The sequence below is a fragment of the Carassius auratus genome, chromosome 44, assembly GCF_003368295.1.
Source record: "Carassius auratus strain Wakin chromosome 44, ASM336829v1, whole genome shotgun sequence".
Classification (NCBI taxonomy): Eukaryota; Metazoa; Chordata; class Actinopteri; order Cypriniformes; family Cyprinidae; genus Carassius; species Carassius auratus.
In genome coordinates, this window is record NC_039286.1 from 6,657,548 (window position 1) to 6,676,094 (window position 18,547).

General features: G+C 35.6%; 1 protein-coding gene across 2 annotated transcripts in view; it reads right to left on the reverse strand.

The window, feature by feature from the left end:
- Positions 1-18,547, reverse strand: part of LOC113062296 (sterile alpha motif domain-containing protein 12) — an 88,559-nt gene that overhangs the window by 45,488 nt on the left and 24,524 nt on the right. For both annotated transcript variants that reach the window (XM_026232046.1, XM_026232045.1), the window contains exon 4: positions 5,489-5,629. In XM_026232046.1, coding sequence (XP_026087831.1) covers positions 5,489-5,629 — 141 coding nt within the window. The remainder of the gene's footprint in view (positions 1-5,488; positions 5,630-18,547) is intronic.

Below are 18,547 nucleotides of genomic sequence, written 5' to 3' on the forward strand. Positions count from 1 at the left end.
AAAAATTGATCAAACTTGTTAAACTTGGCTCAGTCACTCTTTCCTTTCTGGTCTGCCTGATTCATAACTTAGCGAACATTGACAACATCTATTTTATCACAACAGTGTAGATGTTTTTTTTTCGCTACAGAAGTGAATATTTGATGTAGCCATGGATACAGATTTAAAAGCAATGTGTAAACACTAATGAGAAGTAATTATGACAGAATGATTAGAGCACAGCAGTTCTCATTAGTTCTCAATGGCCCATAAACAAATGCTTTGTGAGCCATCTGTTGTGCTTGTTTGGTATCTACGGGTGGGTTTAATTTTGTATTGATGATTTCATATTGATTTGGGTTCTGGTACCGTCACAGATGGCAAAATAAGTTTTTATCGTCACTCAGGGAGAGAAGAGAAACCGTTTAACATCAGCAGATACTGTAGATGTCCTACAGAGAGAAAAACTCACACACGTTTAGTCATGTCCACATGTATGAGACCACTGTGTGCCTTATGGGTATATGGCAACAAACTCATACAGTTTCAATATCATACACATCCAGCCAAATGCTAATGGAAACACCTAAATAACTTAATGCTTACACCAAATGATTCGGGTTTCAACTGAATCTATCATGTGGGAGAGCTTACATCTGTCTGAGCCACGTATGTTCTGGACACATTGAGCAGTGACAAAAGATGAGCCCCTTTTTGAAAAGTGAAAAGTAAAAAAAAAAAATAATAAAAAAAATGCAACATGTCTTAATCCCATTAATAAAAAAAAAAAAAAAAATTGCAACATGTCTAACCTCTTAAGCACAAATGCTATTTTGGGGGATTTCCGTTTTCATTTTCCTCCCTATTTTTGAATGCCTGCCTATACTAATGCTCACAGTGTAGCTCAGAAAGTTGGTATAATTTCAAGGAAACCCTTTGAAATTACATAAAACACTGTTGAATTGATAAAAATGACATATATGCTGTCGTGTGTTTACTCAATAAATAAGGGGAACAAAAACAAGGGCGCTTTTTATTTTATTTTGTGTAAACTGAAGTTTGAAATGGTATAACTCAGGCATTGAAGGGCTGGCAACTTCAGACCAATTCTTGTGCTTGTTCCACTTGTCAGCTATTAGAGGAAAACAGAAAATTCTTTCCTTATCCTAATCTATGCAAAAGTTATTCTATTCCAACTGAAGGAAGGATATAATACCATTTTTGTATAAAATTTTTGTCTAAATAAGTATGAAGTCATCTTTTGCCACACTTGCAGTATGGAATAATGTGATCTTCTGTATATTATTTTACAGAAAACACTCAGAAGTTACATAAAAAGCTGCTGTTTGTGACAAATAGTATTATTTTTGTTGTTTCAACCATATGATGAACCATCTCAATACAATGTGCTTTTTATTGTGTGTGGGTTTTTCTGAACAGTCTTTGAAAGAGAATAAGTCAAATTACAACAATAAGCAACATGCATAAAATTATAAAAAAATATCTGGTCTATCACAATCTAAAATAGAATCCACAATCTCCAGCTTCATATCGTTTCATTTATGTCTATTCTGCATCGTGTAGAGATTGGGAGACCTCGCCTGTCTCTTTCATATTTCATATTTTGATTTTTTATCAGCGTGTATGTTGGTTTCGGTTCTAACACAGCGTAAACAAGCTCCCCGAAGCTTTGCGCGAACTTCGGAGCGTCAACAAACTAATTTATGTTTATTCCCCCAGTACTGTACGGATTACTGTACATTCACTGAGATGCGGTCGAACACTGCACAGTTATGAAAATAAACATATTAGCTTATTGCTAGCGAAGCTTCCAAGCCTCAGAATAAAGAATCAAATGTATGAAAGCGAGTAGCACGCGTATAGGCTTACCAGATGCGCGTCCTGACCTCTCCACGGCGAAGTTGGCCACCCATAACTTGTTTTATGAATATTATGCATTATAAATCCGGAGATTCGGCCATTTGTAGTTTCGCTTCGCGTGGCCTTTGTTTAGAAGCAGCAAAAAACTCAGTTTCCCAGAGATCATTGCGTCTCCACGAGCGGAAAGGAGTGGGCAGTCGCTGTCCAGTTCCAGCACCCCCGCGGTGCTGAATCACACCTTCGATTGGAGGGAACGACTTGTGAATGGCAGCAATTAGGACAAATAGCGCTTCACAAGAGGTCAGATGTCTATAGCAGAAGAAAGGCTTTTACACCCTATCAATATGAGTTGAAGATCTGTCAACCATACAGCCTTTGGAGCTCTTTTGCGCACTTGTACAAAACGCTTTATATCTCAGCAATGGAAGCACGCAGAAACGTAAAAATGGTCTTGTTTGAAAGAAGAGATTCTAATCTAAAAGAATATATCGAGTATATAGGTATGCGTGGCTGTTTGCGGCTGACTGAAGCGGTGCAAAATGTATAAATAATAAGGTGAGAAATTTTACATTGCGATTCTGTTGAAGATCATTCGATCTGTGATTGTCACACAATAAAATGATCTACATCATCAGATTCCTGAGAATGAGAGCTTTCTTGTGATATATGACTTGACTGTTTTGTGAAAAATATTTTAAATACACATTCTTACGAAAACGTATTCGCAATCGTTAGATGGAAATTTATGGGGGGGGGGAATATATTTCTTAGCTTAATTTGACTACTTTATGTATCATAAAACCCCAATTAATGGTATTCTTTGTAAAGAAAACACTCTAAGCTTTCAAATGAACCCATTTTTGGGCAAATGCCATATAAGGATGGATATGCAAATGAGACACAAACATCTGGCATGCTATTTTCGGACCCGGTACCGGGTCTGCAGAGTTTTAAGTTAATCCCATTTAATAATAGCAACAAAAAAAACTGACACACACAAATGTATATATATATAGGAGTGCATCAGATTTGTGAAAAAAATTCTTTTTTTCAAGAACCATCTTATTATTTACAAAAATAACTATTATTATTTAATATAAGTATTATAATTATTATTATCATGAAAAATAAATACTAAAATAAGTGATAAAAATCATAAAATAATAAATAAGGAATAGATCCTTTAATTTTACACATTTATTACAATACTAACATTTATGTATATCGGAATATTTAAAGGCTTGATTCACTGTAAATGAACCGAACATTATCTGATGCTGAAACACTGCATCATGAATAAAATATCTAAATGTTGTGCTTCACTCTGAAACCAGTAAAGCTTATATTTAATTAAAATGAAGCTTACACAATTTGACAATCGCACTAAGCCATATCATTTTATTGATTTTTTTAAAAATATTTTAAAGTATTAGGATAACAGTTATTGAGGGAAGTGAAACATAACTCAAACATATGACTTTAGACTTTTTGTCATTACCGTAATATATTGCATTGTTTGAATGGCAATATAAAATCCATGAGCTGCGGCAATCCCCACTAAAAATAGCATGAAATAGCATGACATGAAATCCAATCAGTGACTTCCGCCTGGTGGATACAGTAGTTATGTGAAGTAGAAAACACTGGCTGTTACTGTCCGGTTCACTGTAACTGATAAGGCCTTCGTGGTCCAGCCATCCCTCTGGCATTCACAGGAGCCAGAATCTAATTATTTTCCCTGCATGGTCCAATGAGCCCTAAAGGTTAATTACTGTCTGTCTGCATGATACTCGACTGCCAGAGCACAACAAGAGCTGTTAGTCACTGCAGATAGCAGCTAATGTCAGACTGTGTGTGTATCTAAGTGGCCTACACGAGTTACCAGGTGCACTCGTGAGGAGCTCTGAAATTTCATCTAGGATTCTACTGGAAACCTTTCTTGCTTCATTTACTATAAAGATTAGCATGTTTGCCTTGTATTGCAGAGAAAATGTATTCCACATAATGTACTTTCATAATTTTCAGGGTAATTGACAACATGTAACAGATGCTCAACTGAGATTAGTATTTACTGTATTGAACCTGGAACAAAGCTACAAATTTTCCTTTTCCTTCGGACAACAAAGCTAACGCTCAGCCTAGATTTACTTTGTTAGGCACAGCAGCTCCTCTTTAGTCCCCTTAAAATATTGTCCTTCACTGGGCTTTTGCAAACTCTAGCTTATTTAGACAGCATCTGTGCTCTCCGTTCCCAGGCATGTCATTGTTTAACTTAGCTTTCTATATCAGAAAGACAAAAAAAAAAAAGCAGCAACAACTGAGACCTTTACCAAATAATACCTCTCTTTCTCTCCTTTTCAATCACTAACTCTCTCTTTAAGGAATGCTTATACAGTAAACAGAGGTCAACAGTTTTGAATCCTAATGAACTTGATTGAGTTTTGTGTACACACGCAGATATGCAAGGCATACCAGCAGTTATTTTACAGCTAAAATCTACTTGAATGTGTAAAGAATCTGTTATGATTACATTAATTTCAATTAGCAATAACCTCTAACATATATTTCTATCAATCTATCCAGATATGCATCTATACATTTATTTATCAATCTATACATGCATCCTCTATCTTAGTGGTTCTCTATTCCAGTCGTCATGATGGTCCCTATGCAGTGTTCATTGCTCCCTACTCCTTGCACATGGGAAATCTGTTGAAGTTTACTTCAGTTCGAAACATTCATTCACAGATTTGCGATTCGCCACTGCCTGCAGCATTTTCACACACAGAAAAATCTTACTAAAGAAGTGTTAAGTGTGACATAATATACAGTGGGTATAGAAAAGAATCGACCCCTTTAAAATAATTACATTTTGTTGCTTTGCAGCCTGAAATGAAGACAGAAGCTGCGTCCCAAATGACGCACCATACACTATGCACTCATACTCCCTTTGTACTCAACCATGCAGTGTATGAATTATTTAAGGTTATTTTGTCATTCATAAACATAATTATGCTACATAATTAAAGCTGTGACAGTTGAATGCATGAATTGTCAAACATTCCAGACTTCAGTTATATAAAGTGCACTTTTTCTTTTTGGAATTTTCAGTGTGAACACACTACTCACACTATTTATACTTAAAACCATCATAGAAGGTACAAAGAATATTTCAAAGGCTTTATCAATTCCTAGAAGCACAATAAAGTCAATTAATTAAGAAGTGGAAGGTTTACCTTCCAACATGACAATGATCCAAATCAACCAGCAAAACGGACCACAAGTGGTTGAAGAAGAAAAAGGTGAATGTCCTTGCATGGCCTAGTCAGAGCCCAGACTTAAACCCTATTTAAAATCTGTGGAATGACTAATTTCTTACATGAATTTCTTTGAATTGCAATTCTGCAATGAGTGTGGAGACCCTCAACAAGGTCAAGACAGGTAAGAGAGTATTACTACATTTGCTTAACTACACTTTCTTGGCAGTTAGAGTAAAAAAAAAAAAAAAGTTTCATAAATCAGGCAGGGTTAAGGTAAAGAAAGCCTAGTTTAATTTTAAAACATTAGAAGGCTATGGAGGACTTTCATTTCAAGCATAGCTCTACATGTACGTGTGTACAGTATGTACCTTGCGTGAGCAGCTGCAGAGTACGGACCTCTTCTCTGACGCGGAGCTGGAGGACCTGCTGTAGTATGTACTGTCTCTGACTCTCCTGCATGATGCCCATACGCTCCAACTTCCTGTCAGTGAGCCTCATCAGAGCTCGTCCTGCACACACACACACACACACAAACAAATGAACATGAAACCAGGCTAGGCTTTACAAATAATTTTTATTTTATTTTTCCAAATTTCACATTTATGAATAAAACCATATAAATCTGAACATTTATAAGGGGCTATTATAAGGCCTTGTGTAAAAATGTACAGAGTATTGTAATGACCTACATTACAATAAGCTAAAGTGAATACATTTTCCTCCAGCTAGAAATATGATCAAGGTCAGATAAAGTTCACTGTCATTTTTAATCATCACCCCACAAATATTCTCCACATATATGTGCTGCTAAAAGTTGTAATAGTGCCTGTCAATGCCCCAGTTAACCACTACCATTTGTGCACAAAGTTAAAGCCACTGTGCCATCTCACACGATGCCTTAGGTAGTGAAGCAGAAAGGCTACTAGTGCATTTACACTACAATGAAAATTGTTAATTTGGTTGTTTTTCATGGAAGAGACACAAACATGGTGTCATTATCTATGAAAAGGGCGGTATTCAGATGGAATATAGTACAATTTCCAGTGATTATGCTGCATTATGATTGTGGATGCTCTGCTCGTGTCACTCGCTTTTTCTCTTAATGGTCATGTTTTTAAATCACAGAGTGTCTCCAGTGAAAGGGAAAGCTATGCTGAACAAAAAAATAATAATAATCCACTGAAAGCTAGCCAAACAAAAAATTTAGCTGATCCTTATCCACTGGAGAGCATTTCATAAGGTAATAAAAAAAACTTTAAATTAAAAGGACAAAGGGGAACACATGAAAAAAAAAAAAAATACCACTATTGATCAGTAAACGACCTGTAAAATATCAGTAAAATTACAATAATTGAAAAGGCAAAAAAACCCAAAAAACATCTGTTTATATAATAAAATAATATATGCAGTGAGCTTCATGCTTAAAATATGCAGAAATTTAAATATGTTAAGTATTCTAAATGATGTTGATCACAAAGCACTCAGCAAAACTGCCTCTTTATATAATAATAATATTAATTATTATTATTATTGTTACAATGGTGACATTTAAATCTGTATAATTAGCAACAACAATATTCAACACATTACAAAAAGACAAATGTTTAAATCTGCAGGGCATAAAACAAATATACTTGATCATCAAACATGAGACTCAACACAGTAACTAACTTCAAATTTACATTGGTCCTGGGCCATTGGGCTCTCCATATTGCATATTGTAGTTCATATAATTTTTTGGGGGCAAAAAGTCAGATACAAGATTCTTTTAAAGTTAAAAACAAATGTACATGAAAATTTCTTTAGAGAAAACATTATTTTATAGGGCAACCTACCACAAAGTAATATATGTTTTTTCATGTCTGATCAACACAAAACCAGGCACGTGCACAGGTAGGGCTCAGTATGTGTGTGTATATATATATATATATATATATATATATATATATATATATATATATATATATATATATATATATAATTTTTTTTTTTTTTTTATCAATGCTATTGGTCACCCTTTACGTCTGTCTGTTTTACAAATATTTAGCAAATGAAAGTTCTTAAAACGAGCTTGTGTAAATCTTATTCAATCCTCAAGCTGTCAGTAAGCTGATAACTCCGCCCCATTCATTGAATCAACTGAAGTTCAACAGCAGCCGCACAGTAGACAACAGCTGAGCTGAACAAAGTTTTGCGAAGGGTAAATAAATATCTTGTTGTCTGAATAAGTACTACAAAACACTATGTCTATAAAGGCTCATATTTAATTTATTTGATGTCTGACCGACTCACTGACTGGGACATGTGGGACGTTGCCTGAGAGAGAGGGCTAGCATTTGCCATCTAGTCATAGCCAACACTTAAATAGCCTGTGCATATAGTAGCATTTCATCTTTTATAAAATGCGATTTTGGCCAAATGGATTTTACCACAGAAAAAACTGAGCGCTCCGTCTATATAGCTACAAAATCGAGTTTGTAACCTGTAACTGTTAGATGAAAATGTAATGTGATGCCGGCAGCGGCAGGCGCCGTCGCCGTTTTAATGACGGACAACAACAAAAAATTCACATTTGCACACATTCGCTGGTCAAAAACTATATATTGATAAGTAATACAACAACATATAATTTGTTTTTACCATCGCAAAATCATAACAGGTGCGCCCCCGCGCTGTTTTGTACTGGAACTTACACAAAGTGACGAGTGATCCTCGTCACCTAGATAACATATATTCCTAAGAAATTTCTTCTTTGATTTATGATTGCTGATACACTTAATTTATTAACATTTAGGCTAATCATGTTATGGTATACTCTCCGCTCGTCCTCACATGTATAAAATGTAGTAAAACATGGTTTTACTACAGTAATGTAGTAGTAACTAAAAAAGAAATTACAGAACATCACTGTAAAATCTTTATATTTTATCATGCAGAATGTAATTCATGATTCATTCCAAGTCTTCATTTATTTGATCCAAAATACAGCAAAAACAGTGATATTGTGTAATATTTGTACAATTTTAAATAACTGTTTTCTATTTGAATATATTTTAAAATGTAAATCAAAGCTGAATTTTCAGCATCATTACTCCAGTTCAGTACTCTTCAGTGTCACGTGATCCTTCAGAAATGCTTTTCACTGCAACTGTACTTTTTACACTATTTTTATTTATTTATTCATTGCTGGCTTATTTTAGGGAAAGTGTAGTGAATAAGAGACCTTCAAGAGACCAACATCCCTGCTCCACCACAGTGTCAAATTTTTGCCAGGTAGGGGGATACATGTTGGATATGTTATAGTAACGGTATGACTATAGTTTCTTATAATCTGGAATTGAGTTGGACATAATTACTTAAATTATATTTAAAAAAAGTTTGTCAAAAATACTCATTGCTCACCTTCCCCTCTTCTCAATGTCATTCATAATCATGTTAAAGGTGCTGTAGGGAACTTTTGTAAAAAAATATTTTTTACATATTTATTAAACCTGTCATTATTGTCCTGACAGTAGAATATGAGACAGATCATCTGTGAAAAAAAATCAAGCTCCTCTGGCTCCTCCCAGTGGTCCTATTGCCATTTGCAGACAGCCATGCGCTCCTGGTAAAAAACAACCAATCAGAGCTGCGGTCCTTAACTTTGTTTGTGTTCAAAATGTAGAAAAATGAACATAATAAGCGAGTACACCATGAATCCATTTTCCAAACCGTGTTTTTAGCTTGTCCTGAATCACTAGGGTACACCTATAATAAGTGTTTATATTCAGACTATTTTAGATTGCTTCGGGGGTAACGCGGCGGAGTAACTCAGTACCTTCGTTATTCTTCATAGACCTAAACAGAGAGAAGTAGCTCCGGCTACAATGTTCTTCCACAAGATGCAAGCAGTTCTGTTTATTAACCGCTAGAGTGTCAAAAGTTCCCTACTGCAGCTTTAACCAAATAATACAAATTAGCTTATAAAACCAAACAGAATAGCTAAAAAAGAGAATATATATAATTGATTAGAGTTGGGGTACTCGAACTTGGACTCGGACTCGAGTCCAATTTTGAATGAACTCGGACTTGTCACGCACTCGGGTGAATTTGTACTCGGACTTGACACGGACTTGAACATTTTTCGGAAAATATTCTGAGTACAGTCGAGTCCGCGTCATGTGTAACAATAAAACCAGCATAAAATTGAGATGATAAATTAATGAATGTCTCCCCTTCTGTCATTTTACTGCACCACACCGGCAGGCAGCAGTAGCATATCATCTCATGCTTGCGGACGAAACACATGCACCACTCACTGGATATCAATGTGGATAAGTGATGGGAAGCTCGATTCTTTTCCGCGAACCGGTTCTTTCGGACGGTTTGATTCAATAAACCGTTTGAAAAAAACAGTTCACCGGTTCTTTTACGCTCAACGTAATGACTGCCATTGGCGATGACGTCATTGGCGATGACGTTATGGCGTCAAGTCTATCAAACATTCAAATATAAAGTCACTATAATCATAATTTCAGTCAATTAAAAACCTCATAATCATGAAAAGTTTACAATTAAGTTTTTCAACAACACACCCAAATACAGTAACAGCAATAATGTGCATACGAGGATTTAAGTCTTGAAGATATAAAGTAAATTAGGTGTCATCAGCGCAGAAAACATGATCCACTTACTATACATAATCCATTGCGATGTATTTGTTATTTAATGAACTTACGTTTCGTCAGATTGCCCTTCATTCAAGCCCTCGGTTTACCCGCACTCATAACATTAGCACAGAATCAGTTCAGAATCAATCACCAAAATAATCAGATCAGTTCAGACGCGCTGTGAGTCAGTCGGCTTCATGCTGAAACACGAATGCGCAGTATCAACTCCTCGGTTCTCGAGTCGGATGCATCCGAAAGAAACGGTTTTCGGTTCAGTTTACTGATGATCCGAAAACCGATACAACCGGTTCTTGACTCAAAAACGAGAATCGCTTAAAACCGGCACATGCTGCAGTTCAGAATCATCAGCTGCTCTACTCGTGTTCATGTTCGGTTTACTACAAACTCAGTTTGTGAATCTGTCATCATTAACTAAAAATACAGTACAGATATTTCATAACTCATCCCTTATTCATATTAAACATGGAGTCTTTAGAGTCTTAATTATTGTCCAACTTCCCTGAAAACCCTTTGGCCCATACATAATCTACAATATACAGATTAGAAACATGTATCTTAAAAAAAAAAAAAAAAAAAAAAAAAAAAAAACTATATATATATATATATATATATATATATATATATATATATATATATATATATATATATATATATATATATATATAGTTATTTTATCACACTTTCCGATGTTTAACAAAATACTTGAAAAATTACACGCATGCGCAGTATCATCAGTTCATCGGTTCTCAAATCGGACGCGTCCGAAAGAAACGGTTTTCGGTTCAGTGTACTGCTGATCCGAAAACCGATGCAACCGAGTACCAAAGACAGCAGCAGCAACCAACAGATGCTGCACAGCTCAGAACTGACCAAACAAGCAATGCAACTTTATGATGCAAGTTCTCCAAGACAACAAGAAATTCATAATGACATCATTAAGGATCTCCTCATTGGCTGCACTTTACCTCTGTCGAATGTGGGGGAGAGGCATTAAATAATTGAAATGTCAGCTTTAACTGGAGGACAATATAGTGTGATACAATAATAAAACAGGTTCATTTGTATTTTCATGCACTTGTAATACAATAAAACCTTTGAAACCTTTTTTGATAGGAAACTAGTTCTGTTGACATAAAATAAAAATGTTCAATGGCAATGACTAGATGTAACAGTGGTATTTTTTTATTACATTTTTATATTGCCATTGGTTTAATGGGTTGAAAGGTTAAAATATTAATAGAATGTAAAAATGTACAATACCAATTTGGTATTCTTTTTTAATTTAATTACTTTCTGGACTCGGGCGGACTCGACTCGGACTCGGCCTTTAAGAACTCGGACTTGAGTCCAACTCGGCCCCTTTTGGACTCGGACTTGGACTCGATGTTTGTGGACTTGGTCTTGACTCGTACTCGACAAAGGTGGACTCGGACCCAACTCTATAATTGATATAAAAAAAGGGAGGGGGTTGCCCTTTTTCAGTTTCAGCACATGCCCCTCAAAAGGTCTGTTCACGGCCCTGACACAAACTTTACACTTTGATGCCATCTATATTTCTAAATAGAACACACTGAGGCGCTATGAGCACAGATGGGACCTCTTTAGTCATGGGACATTAGAAGCAGAAAATTGGAGTATGTGTGAGGCGTGTAGGTTGAGGTGATCAGGGTAAGGTATTTTAGTACGTTGGTAAAGTGCCAAACTACCCCTTCATTTGGCAGCATTTGGCTGAAAAGCTTCAATGAGGAACAGAAATTTAGCGTGCCTTCTCTCTGAATCACTGCCATAATTGTTTCACTGAGATGATGAGTCAAAGCCTGCTTAAAAAAACTGAAGAAAAGAGAGGAGAGTGTGAAAACAGGAAAGAAAGAAAAGAAGAGAAGAATATGTATACAGATGGGAAAAAAGTTACAAATGTGAGTGCATGAGAAGAAATGGGAAAGGTGCCATTCTAAACAAATAACTGTCCAACAAAAACATTTGAGATGTTCCTTAGATGATACTTAGCAGAAAGAACGGGTCACTGGGTAACAGCTGTCTCAGCAAGATAAAGATGCCAAAGAATGTAGTCTGGTAGAAAACAAAAAAGCATAAATTATTGTCTGTTATATACACAAGATATGTAGGCCATCTTTTGACACTTACTTTATAATACATAGCGCTTCACTTAAAGATATGTTCCTGTGGCTCAGTGGTAATGCATTGTGTTAGCAATGTTAAAGGTCATGGGTTCTATTCCCAGGGAACACACATACTGATAAAAATAAAATACATATTCTGAATGCGCACTGTAAGTCGCTTCGGATAAAAGTGTCTGCTTAATGCATAAATGTTAATATAAAAAGGATTCCAAAAAGAAATATCTTCTAATAGTTTTTTTTTTTTACTTTTCCCAAAAATCCAAATGAAAGCTAGCCAAACAAAACAATTAGCAAAATGCAAAAACTGAATATTGCTAAAAGGACAAAGATAAACAAAGAAATGTATTATGACCACAGGCTGCCCAGTGGTCATAATACATTTCTTTGTTTGTCTTTGTCCTTTTATAGCAATATTCAGTTTTATATATATATATATATATATATATATATATATATATATATATATATATATATATAAATCTGATTAAGTCATAATACTGCAAAAAAGTTGAAATAAAGGACAAAACAAAACACTGAACAAAACATCTACTGTACTTGCACCTGTAGAATGTAATTCAATGTTTTTACTATTTGTACTGGAATATTAAATAATAATAATATTAACGAGAAATTATATGTATGCTATATGCTATATAAATGCACAGTACATCATGTGTTTGTTAGCCATTGAGTGGTGAAAATGGCCTTTTCATGTTTTAATGATCATTAAAGTCTCTTCCCACTACTTCCAGTAGCAGCTAAGATACTGCAGTTTTCTTTTCTCACGTTCATTGGTTACTAATGTTAGTGCAACTGACAAAGAAAGGCTTTTTTTTTTTCTTTAAATTAACAGCATCTTGGATTTCAGCATACTGATCAGTCAGAAATCATGCTCCACACTTGGTTTTTCCTGAATCCTGTTGTTACTGCTAGCTTCTACAATAACCGTTAAACAAAGGCTGTGGGCTCAAACCAGTGCCTAAAAGATACACGCATATAAAACCAAAAGGTCAAAGTTAAGCATGTTAGCATGAAGCTGTCAGCAGTTATTCAAAAGTAATAGTGTATTCTGATTAAATGAACGGCAAGCAACATTTGAATCACAAACATGTCATTATATTATAGTAGCTGCATTCCACATATGTGAGACATCAGGGCAGATAAATTCACTCTTTTTCCATGTGGTTGCTGGACTGGCACACTCATCTTCAGTCCTGATGAATGGACTAGCTTAAAGCTCTCTCTCCCTCCACTGTCACTCTGGGGACCTGTCCCTTTTACATGTGAACCAAAAGCCTGGCTAATTACTGCTCCAACAACCAGGAGGGGCGACAGACAGAAAGAGAGAGAAGGGGGATGGGGTGGCTCTGGGGCCTATAAAGATGGAAATTAACCTCAATTTCTCAGACAAAACTTTCTCATGGTGAACAAGCAGGACTGTACTTGAGAATCACTGAGGCTGCTCGGACTGGTGAAGGAAACTACTCCGGCGATGCTGTAGCATACTTCACATAATTTAACTGCATTCATGAGTCCCAAGAGGAACTTTCATACTCTCATTCTTTCTGTTGAGTATTAGAGAAAAACATTTCATAATGATATTTCCCCCCATTTTAAATGATAATTTATTATCCAATGAAAGGATACATTTGCATTTTTTAAATAAAAGATCAAAAGGATTAACTATGCAGATGAATTTTAACAGCCTTATTTGATCATATTTAACAAGGGTGCCAATATTTTTGGCCACAACTGTATGTCTGTAATTGGTTACAATGATCATCACTCATAGCTTTCACAGAGAGCTTACACAAATACACATGGAAGCATTTGAAAGCAGCTTTTGTCAATGGATCCGTCTATGAGAAGATATATATTAAGGTATATTAATTAATGAATAATATTAAAGATATATTAATTTCAAATGCTACCGCTTGAATCTGTGAAAGCACTAGTAAACTAGTAAGTAAAACAGGTGGTTTGGTCCAGATAAGGATTAACATTTTCAGTAAAATTCACATAAAATTACATGTTTCATGCAAGTTTTATATTCATCTGTTTCAGACACATGACATTTCCATTCATCCACTATATAGTTACATACAGAAATATAAGCTTAAAGTACAAGAGGAGAATAGGGAATTTGAGGTCTAGTCCTGCAACAGCTTATCTTCAGTGTTCCTAATGTTCCTATGACATCCCTAGGACAACTTAAGTCCAAATCACTTGAAGGGGATTGAATCATTATTTGGACTGTCCCGTTTCTGAGCCCATATTGATCACTAGATACAGTAAGAGGACAATGGCATTTGGCATTTAATCAAAAGTGGGCAGTTAGTAAGAGTTACAGGGATGAATAGAATATAAGGGGAGAGAGCGTGAGAAAGACACAGATGCCTAGCGATGTTCATTTGTGATGGCAATAACCCCACACTTGATTGTGAACATAATTTCTACTAGATGACTTCAAGGAGAAAAAGAGCTTTAAGAGCTTAAATGTAAAATACATTCTTATATCCCAGCTTAATATGAAAAGACAGCCATAAAAAAGTCAACTGTAGGTGCTGATGTGCTATCAAAACATTTTTTTTTTTTTTTTTTTTGGTTTGAGAATCCAGCCTAGACTGACATAGCAACAGTGGCTTAACCAATGGTATGAGTTTGGGGGTGGGGACTGTGCTTGTTAGACCAATAGCAGACAGAGCAGTTTTTTTTTTTCTAGAAACCTGTTTGATGATAATCGTTGCAATTCCATTTGGTGGCTCTTGTGGTGCAAAGATTTCACTTTAGCTAGGGGTGTGCGATATATGATATATATATATTTTTTTTTTTTTTGATCGTGGACGATAAAAATGTCTCCACGATCTGCTTTTGAAGAAATGTTGTAGTATCATGCTACAGCGCACATTCTGTCAGCTGCAGTTCCGGCGCCTCCATCATATACTGTACAATGGCACATGCAATCACAGCAGTGTTAACTCAGTGGTAGAGTTACGCTCTCATTATTTGCATGTCCTTTTAAATGTTCCATTTGCACCTGGTCTGACCTGTGCTTTTTCTGAGCGCCTCATACACTTGAGCTAATACTGTAAAAACACACAAGGTTTATATCTAGACTCAGTTGGTTATGTCTAAAATGAAAGTAAACCGCTGAGAGAAAAACGTATACGTGCATGTATATTAGATGCATGCATATCTTAAAGGGACAGTAGGCACATTAAACATGTAGCCTACTGTCATTACGGTTATAGATCACACTAAAACTCAATTTCTGTCATTATTTACTCACTGTTACATTGTCCCAAACTTGTATTAATTTCTTTCTTGTGCTGAACAAAAAAGACGATATTTTAAAGAATATGGGTAACCAAACAGTTGCTGGTCCACATTGAATTTGATAGTAGCAAAAATATACTATGGAAGTCACTGTGGACCAGCAACTGTTTGGTTTTCCACGTTACTCAAAATAGCATTTATATTCTAAAGAAGAAAAAAAACTAAATCAGGTTTAAAACCATTTTTGTGTGAGTAAATGGTGGTATAAAAACACTATGACAGAACTGACACACAGATTACATGATTTTTATTTGTGGGTGAACTATTCCTTTAATGTTAATAAAACAACAAAACACAGAAAATTCACTCACTGCTCTTGACTAAAGAAATTTGATACAGTTGCTTTAGGAATCAGTTTATATGATTTTTTATATTTGCCCATTCACTTTCTTGGATGTTCCTGCTAAATATACCTGCCTGAAAATAAAGCACTGTTTTATCTGTATTTTATTTGTAGTTGTAATGTGTATCTGTCATTCTTTTATCTTTGTTATTAAAAAATAAGAACAAAGTTTTTTATCTTCTCCCTCTTTGGCCTAAATATCTGCCATTCTTTTTTGTCTTTATAATAGGGAAATTAGTTTGGCTGTAATGCTCAAACAACTTGCAATATAGTAAAACCAACATGACAAAGAATTGTGATAAAATGGTGATATTTTTCGAAAAAAAGAAAAAACACGTGATATATTTTTTCCATATCGTCCACCCCCAACTTTAGCTCTCATAAAATTTTGATTTACTCTGCAAAATGTGTGAGAGAAAAACTTTGGGACAGCAGCTATGCAACAACCAGAGAAACAAACCATTATTAATGAGCAGTCATATCATGCCACATCTTTCCACGTAAAAATTGCACACTGGGAAAGATCCTCTTGCAAAACTGTATGCTTTGCCTCAGGCCTCCATTACCTCCAATGCAAATATGTAGCATTATCAAGACACTCATTATATTCTATCCAGAAAACATCAGTTGTGTGAGTCAACAGTGCCATGCAAACCGCTCACCTCTACATCCATCAGAACAAGACTATTTCCTCTTTTATTACTTAACACCTATAAAATGCTTGGAAAAAGCAAGCGATTGCAGCCAAATTATTAATTGTTAACGTAGCCATCAATAAACTCACACCCCAACCCCCCCTCAATATACTTCAAAACATGAAAATTGCAGTAGTTTCATTCAGGCCACATCATATTCTTATCCTCCAACATCACCACAATTCAATCTGATCTTTCCTCTCCATCCTTCTCCCCAGAATACTGAAAAATTGATCTGATGGTTCTGAATTGCATCCCTGTGGAACACTGCAATTTCAAACGCTCATACCTCATCATCCCGCTCGCGGAAATCACTGCCACACCACCGAAGGCTGAAGCTGTGCTATTCTGTGAAGACATCGTGCTGAATCCCAAATACACATGACTGCCGCCTGAAGCACTCTAATTCTGAGGTCTAGGGTTGCATTATATTGGGATTTAGCAGATTATTCAGAAATAATTGGCATATTCCTTGCTTAACTTTAACGACCCTTTTGTGATAAAAGCAAAAAATATTATATTATCAGCTGTTTGCTATTCAGATGGTTGAAATTAATGGTCAAGATCCATTGGTATCACATTAATGACACAAATTCCAGGTCTGACAGCTGTTCCGACGAATGAAAGAGAGTAACACGGGTTTGATTCAGTCTCAGGGGATTGGAGTACTGCGTATTTCAGCTCAATGATATCATTAAGCAAACCTTCAATCCAAGTTAATTTTCATCGGCAGTCTCAACATCATAAAATCGCAGATGGTCATTTAACAGCATTTCAGAAATAGTGGAAGGTAAGTATCAAGTATAAGATGCATATGATAAGGAACAACTGCAGTCACCATTGTGCAGACGTCATTACATGCAGTTTACAGACAGGATTGTGTTTATAAAGGAAGTGACATCAGGTCGATAAGTGGTTTTTGGGTGCTTTGATCCAACCCTTAGTGGCAGCTGGGAATGTTTTGTAAAAAACATAAATTTCAGCTATTTGTGTTAAGCGTAAATATGTTTTTAACTCCAAAGCATTCATGTGTTATACATCTTTTAAGATCGATTAATATCTTAAAAAGAGAGGCATTTCAGCAAACATCAGATTCTCTAAGTCCTATTTTACAACATATAATTTTCACATTAAAAATGATACTAAAATACATATAAATTTGCTTTTATGAAAATGTCAGCAGAAAAATCTAATTGGGACTGCAAGGGAAATGCAGTCTACATAGTCCATAAAAAAGCTCATATACTACGCCAAGACCACCTGTGTGCTGCCTGATGGGAGTCTCTTTTACACAAGTATATAACTCTTCTTAAAGTCAAATAAATAAACCCAATGTCCCACCACACCCAGTATTCTCTGGACCGATCTGCCCAGCAGCGAGCCAGAACTCCTGCACAGACATTGACTGTCCAGTGCATGGGGAAACACAAGAAGAGCCAGCTTACTAGGAACGTCCCAGCTGGATTCATTTATCCTGTCAACAGGAGATATATCTAACTTTCCATTCTTTCCTGTAAAACCACACAGAATGAACCAATGATCATGAAACAGGAGGATTTGGGCCTAGAGTATGATCTGATGTTGCTGCCAGTTCCCACACCAGACAGAACAGTGGCATTTTCCAGAACTGCTGTGAAACGTGTTTCAAAAATGGACACTTGGGTTACAGTCACATCATAAGTCAAACCGCCAAATTCAGATTGTTATGCTTGTTCACATGAATTTTCAAATGTGCTGCATAATAGACTGAAGAGGCCACACAACTAAATTAACTTATGTCTAAAACACCCAACCCTGGTATTTATTAGAGTTTTATTTATTAGAATTTATTATTAATATACACATATTTATTTTGTTCATTTACACACACACAAAAAAAACTATTCATTCATAATATAAAATTCTTAAGATAATGACAATGCCTTGCCTAATGCCTTGACATCGCACCACAGCTAAACATATTCTTTACAGTAAATCAAGGGCACAGTTATTAAATTGCTTTTAAAACAAACAACAAAAACTACAATAATTCTGACCTGGCTGTTTTAACTGATATATTACGGTGCAAAAAAGATCTCATTTTAATGTCCATTTAGCCATTATCTGTCTAACAACAGCTGGTTACATAACAGACATTAATTATGGTGTTATACAGTATAGTGTTGTGTTTTCATAACCCTTCTGTGCTGTGGCCCATGGGATTGATGTCTATTTGAGCTTCATGATATCTGACAGAGCAGCT